The 5,701-nt window shown below is 58.8% G+C and overlaps 1 protein-coding gene across 1 annotated transcript; it reads right to left on the reverse strand.

The window, feature by feature from the left end:
* Positions 1–598: 598 nt before the first annotated feature.
* LOC142365002 (maestro heat-like repeat-containing protein family member 7) lies at positions 599–4,492 on the reverse strand. The gene is made up of 9 exons (XM_075445345.1): positions 4,455–4,492; positions 3,810–3,958; positions 3,560–3,697; positions 3,178–3,354; positions 2,416–2,571; positions 2,138–2,239; positions 1,899–2,001; positions 1,504–1,589; positions 599–1,416 (listed from the first exon to the last, which is right to left on the reverse strand). Exons 2-9 carry the CDS (start codon positions 3,855–3,857, stop codon positions 1,231–1,233), a joined length of 996 nt encoding a protein of 331 aa, XP_075301460.1. The 5' UTR covers positions 3,858–3,958; positions 4,455–4,492; the 3' UTR covers positions 599–1,230.
* Positions 4,493–5,701: the final 1,209 nt, after the last annotated feature.

Here is a 5,701-nt window from a genome sequence, read left to right on the forward strand (position 1 = left end):
TGTCCAGTCAATGGGGAAACCCCACTCCACTTTTGTATGTCCTTGTGCAAAGGTCTAAAAACGCCAAATAAAAGCAAAGCAGCTACTTAGAAAAGTTTAAGGCCTCAGTATAGAAATCACAGGTTCTTGGTGAGCCCCAAGCAAGACCGCGTTATTTCATCAGCTCCCGCTTGTACGTGCCCCTGGGTGTCTGCTCGGTCACTGTGCCTTTTGCTTGGAGTGTTTTGGTTTTCAGCTGCTTGTTAGGGAGAGCTTTCGTTGAGAAACATGGGATGATCTTGTGTTTGTGAAGTAACGGATGCTACTAACACCAGTGTTTAAGGTGACTTCTTAGCTGAAATAATTGGACAGAGGCTGAACCAGGGAGCCCACCAAAAGTTCCTTATTGGAACTAAGTTTTGGTACTGTTGTGCACTTTATTTCAAGGCTTTCCCTGACACCATGTCAAATTCTTTTTCAACACTTCATAACTCCTTAAAACATCTCTAAGAAGCTTTTTAAAAGCTCTCCTTTACCAGATGAAGAACCTAAGGCATAGAGATTAATGGTTTATGAAGGTTCAGGCAGAAATTCTGTGGCATTACCAGAAACAGAGGGCAAATTCCCTGAAAATGTGCGATTGTGTTGTTTGACCCTTTTTGTGTGGAGCCATGTTGTCCGTGCTTGCCATGGGGATTCCCGGTACGTATTAGTTACTGCATCGGGGTAAGGGTTGTTGTATCTAACTCTAGAGACTGTAACTGAAACCAACTGCTGATTTTTAAGCCACTGCATGTATGTGATGCCCCGTTATTCTTTCTCACTGATTTTTTAGGCTTGCAAATTAAAAAACTTTTCCTTTCAGACCTTGAGTAATTTCTTTAAAAGCAAAAGAAAAAAAAACATAAATTTGTTTCTTGCTTGGTTTTGGTTCTCCACAAAAAAGTCTCGCTAACAATGTCAGCACACGGTGCAGTGCCACAGGACTCTCAGACTCGAGTGAACACCTTACTGAGTGCTGATGGACAAGTTCTTCTGCCTCACCAGTGTGGGGGTGGGTGAGGCCCCTTCACACTTTCTGCTTCATCTGCCTCTTGTTCCCCACCACAGTCTTCACCAGGGCCAGGGTGTGCTGAGGGATGAGCTGTCTGGCCGGCAGCGAAAGAGGCCAGGAGCAACACTGTCTGCTCAGCACGCTCACGGCGCTGCACATCTGAAGGACACCGTGGGTTTGGGCTTGTTGTTCCAGCTTTATTGAGAGAGAGTCGTGATCCAGAGAGGAGCTGCACCTCTGCCTGGCTCAGCAGCATCAGCAGCACAGCGCTCGCAGGGTCCATCCCGACCTCGGCTGCACCCTGGGAGAGAGCAAGATGTGGATGGTCTGGTCTGCCAGGGCACGGACGGAGGGTTCACTGTCTTCCTCCAAGGTCTGCAGGGCTGTGACCAACAGAAACAGAGCCGAGATGAGCCCCCGTGCCTGCAGAGACCCCCAGGCATCCCCTCCAGACCACGCTCCCTACTCACCGCTGCAGATCTCACAGAGCATCTCCTTGCTCTGGTCCCTGGAGGGGAGGCTGCTCCGTCTGGAGAAGAGGGCCGCGCGGCAAGCCCTAGGCAAAAAGCTCTGTCAGACCCCCTGCTCCCCAGCACGCTCCCAGCAGCGCAGCCCCCGGCCCTGTCATCTGGGCTGCATAGCCTCCCCCCATCAGCAGGGTGACCCCCCGGAAGAGCAGAAGCCAAGGGGGGGGCTGAGCAAGGTGCCACCAAGCCCACCGGCGTGGGCAGGGGGGCAGAGGGAGGCCCAGGCCCTGCACAGGGCAGCCGGGGCTCCGGCAGCCCCAGGGCTGCTCCTCGCTGCCAGCGCAGCAGTGGGGGCTGGGGCCAGGCTGCCCAGAGACGGACTGGGGGCTGTGGCTCACCGATTAACCTGACGGCCGCCTCTTGCACAGAGGCCTGGGCATCCCGCAAGTACGGCAGGCTCTGATCCAGGTATTCCTCAGCCCTGCTCCTGTCCTGCACCAGCTGCAGAGAGAAACGGGCATGGGCACGTCGCAGAGCCTCCCCGGCCAGCCGGAGCAGGCCCTCCTCCAGCACCCCCTGTTGCTGAGACCTGGGGGAGCAGCCCTCACCCAGCCTGGGCCCTGAGGGTTGTCCTCACCAAGCACTTGCCGATCCTCCATGTCTGCTGGGTCCGCACCAGGTGCTTGAGCTGGTTCCAACTGAGGAGCTCTGCCTCAGCCAGGAGGGCTTCCCTGGAGGCCTGCAGAGCAGCAGAAGCTGGGAGAAGGCACCACGGTCTGGGGAAGGAGACCTGGTGTCCCCCTCCTCTTGGCTTTATCCCTGGGGCGATCCCACCCTTAGGAAGCTGGGACGTGCCCTGGCCCACATGCCTGGGGCTCTCTTCCCTGCACCGCTGCTGAGCTTTGACAGCTGTACCTTGGCCACGCTCTGCGTTTGGTCGCTCATGCGGAAGAACAGCGGGAGCAGGCCCATTCGCGCATTCGTCTTCATCCGTCTCTTGTTGTTCCCCAGCACAGTCTTCATCAGGTCTCTGAAGAGGCAGATGGAGATCTCTCTCAGCTGGCTGAGCTCCTGGTAGGGAGAAGCACAACAGGACTTCAGCAACAGCAGCTCTCTGCCCACAGTGAGCAGTAGTGTTGGGATGGCTGATGGGAGGGCAGATGCTCCGGGGTCGTATTCTGCACACTGGAGCTGTGGGCCAGACCTGCAGCCAAGGCTGAATTGCCCTGGGCTCGTTAAAGGCCACTCCAGAGTCTCCTCCAGGCAGTGTCTGTGCCTCAGAGCGCTCTCCCAGACACCCAGCACTCCCCACCAGTGCACCAGCCATGCTGGGGACGAGCTCCCCACGGAGGGGCTGAGGAGGAGACTGGGGGCTACTCCTCAGCAATGCCTATGGGTCATGCCCCAAAGGCTCAGCCTCAGCCCCTTGCCACAGGGTCTGGGGAGAACGTATGTTCCTGCCCTGCAGCACAGCTGGGGAGCCCTCGGGGCTCTGGGAGCAGCTGCCAGGGAGCAGCTGGGCTGGGCTGCAGAACCCACAAGCCAACCCACAGAAGCCCAAGGCAGAAAGGAGAGGAGAAGACCCTGCTCCAAGCGCTGCTCGCAGGGCTGGGCTGAAGGGCAGCTGCCCTTGCTCAGTGCCCATCTGCGGGGCTCGGGCTCCCCCATCAGCCTCACCTCGTCAAAGAGGGGCAGGAGCTTCTCTGCCAGCTGCACAGCGATGGGGCTGGCCTCCGTCTTCTTCAGGCGACGCATTATGTTCTGGATGACAGCCAGGGCCTTTGTCTTGATATGTGCGTCGCCCTTCTGCAGGATCTTCATCATGTCTGGCAGGAAGACCTGCATTTTTCTGGCCTGTATGCAAAAGAGAACTCCCTTTTTACGAAAAGGTCCGTGCCAGGAAAGGTCGCCAGGCAGGCACTGGGCCCCACCACGGCAAGGAGGGCGCTTGGAGCAGTCACCCCACCATCTGACTCCCAGCCAAGGCCAAGCCACCACCTTACCCACTGCCCCAGCCCCTGGCTGCTAACATGGCTCCCCTTGACTGTGCGCTGCTCACCACCTCGCTTCTCTGCGACAGTGTGGCCAGGCCTGTGAGCACCAGGGAGAGCATCAGCAGGCTTGGATGCCTCAGGAACCTCCAGACTTTGTACTCTGGAGAACAGTCCTCATCTTCTGAATCACTGGAGGCCAGCAGCTGAAAGAAACGCAGCAGTGAGCGACCGGCAGAGCTGGCGGGGCAGTGTGCAGCTCCTGGTTCCCACAGGCAGCGCAGGACACAAGCATCGGGGCTATTTCTGGTAACTCACAGCCAGGCGAAGGATGCAGGTGTCCTCCAGGTACGTGCAGAAGAGCATGTTCTGCCAGCCCTTGAGTTGGATGGATGGATAGATCCTTCAAAACTTTCTCCAAGGTCTGGGGTATGGAGAACATCACCTCCCAGACCGCCAGGGCAGTGCTGCAAGCCAGAGCGCTCTGTCAGCAGGGCTGCCTCGGCCACAGCAGCACGGCCTGGGTAGGGCCCGCAGTACGCAGACCCGGCCTCTCGGGTGGGATGCCCTGGGCAGCAGGACAGGGCTGAGGTGGTGTCCCCGTGGGGCTGGGGAAGTGTGGTGATGGGGCTCTGGGTTGCTGTGGGTCTGGCCGACCCATCCGGGCTGGGAAGCATGGTGTGATGGAGGGCCCTGCTCCCCGGGGGGGTCCTGCAGTGTTCCTGGGGTCCGGCAACCAGAGAGTCTCCAGGCCCCTCTGCCCGCGGGGAGCAAGGCCTCCTGTCAGCCACCAGGTGAATCAGACATTCGAGGCTGTGCTGGGCTGGGGCTGTGGTGATGTTTTCAAGGTCCTCCCGGCTCCAGCGGGGAGCTCCCCCCCCCCCCGGTGCGGCCAGCAGGCAGCAGAGCCCCCAGTGCCCGCCCCAGGGCCCCACTCCCCTCATGGGCAGCCCCAGCCCTCACCTCAGCCGGGGCCTGCAGCAGAGCCTGCCCCTCCCACACAACATGGCCGCTGGCATCCCCTGCCCCGGGACTACAGCTCCCAGCATGCCCCGGGAACCAACATGGCCACCCAGCAGCCCCTGCCCCAGGGCAGGCCCCAGGCCTACAGCTCCCAGCATGCCCGGGGCGCTCCTTCCTGCAGCCTGGCCCTGGGGAGCAGGGAGGAGGAGAAGCAGGGGGAAGAAGAGGGGGGAGGAGCAGGGGGAGGGCAGAGAGGAACAGAGAGGGCTGGTTTAGGGCTGGGGCAGGCAGGGACGGCAGACACACAGACGGAAGGGGAGAGCGGGGGGGGAGCAGGGCAGGGGCTGGGGGAAGGGCAAACCCTGGCCAGGAGCCGGCCCAGGGACGGAGGGGAAGGGGCTGGGGTGCGGGGAGAGGAATGGGGACAGGGACAGAGGGAGAGGGAGAGAAGGGGAAGGGCAGGAGGAGGACAGAGGGACGGACAGACACGGGCAGGGCGAGGGGCCGAGGCGGGGGGCAGAGCGGCAGAAGAGGCCCCGGGAGAGCAGAGGGACAGAGAGACGGGACAGGGAGCAGGGCAGAGGGACGGAGAAAAGAGAAGAACAGTTGAGGAACAGGGAAGAGCAGGGCTGAAGTGGTTTGGGGTTTGAAGGGCAGTAAGAAGAACGCCTTGTTTTCAACAGCAGGCAGATAGCCAGGCCGATGACAACTGGTGTGCAGAGCTGAGCTGGGGCTGAGCTGGAGCTCCCTCCAGGTCCAGAGGACACCGAGCTCCAGCTGGGCTGTGCGGAGGGGAAGGTGCTCAGGGGTGGCGTTGGAAGAGGAGCGAAGAGCCGATGGCAGCTGCCGTACCCATCCTGCGCAGCCGTCTGCAGCCGTGGTTTTACAGCCCGGTCTTCTCCAGGGCAGTTTGGGTTCCCGTAAAGTACTGATGTGGGGAATTGAAAATTAGTTCAATTTTGCTATAGCTTTAGTTTAATTTTGTTATATAATTTTGCATCTATGTTAAAGTAAGAGTTAAACACTGTTATTCAGTTTAGTTCTGTTCTTTGTAACCTTGCTAACAAGGAATGTTGTGGCTCAAATGTAGCTAACAAGGACTGCTTGTGAGACAGACTAAGAGAAACAAGGACTGATAACCAGAACTTTGTTGTCTGTAAGAAGCAACTCTCTAGCTGAAACTGTTTCTGTGGTTTGGGACTCAGCCAACACAGACAACTCAGGAATTTTTAAGCCAAAGGTGAAAG

The sequence above is a fragment of the Opisthocomus hoazin genome, chromosome 30 (genome assembly GCF_030867145.1).
Source record: "Opisthocomus hoazin isolate bOpiHoa1 chromosome 30, bOpiHoa1.hap1, whole genome shotgun sequence".
Taxonomy (NCBI): Eukaryota; Metazoa; Chordata; class Aves; order Opisthocomiformes; family Opisthocomidae; genus Opisthocomus; species Opisthocomus hoazin.

Coding starts and splice junctions, on each gene's coding strand:
- LOC142365002 (XM_075445345.1), bottom strand. CDS start 3,857: ATGCTCTTCTGCACGTACCTGGAGGACACCTGCATCCTTCGCCTGGCT. Junction 2,240..2,415: donor AAACGCAGAGCGTGGCCAAG/GTACAGCTGTCA, acceptor GCTGCTCTGCAG/GCCTCCAGGGAAGCCCTCCT. Junction 1,590..1,898: donor GGCGGCCGTCAGGTTAATCG/GTGAGCCACAGC, acceptor CTTTTTGCCTAG/GGCTTGCCGCGCGGCCCTCT.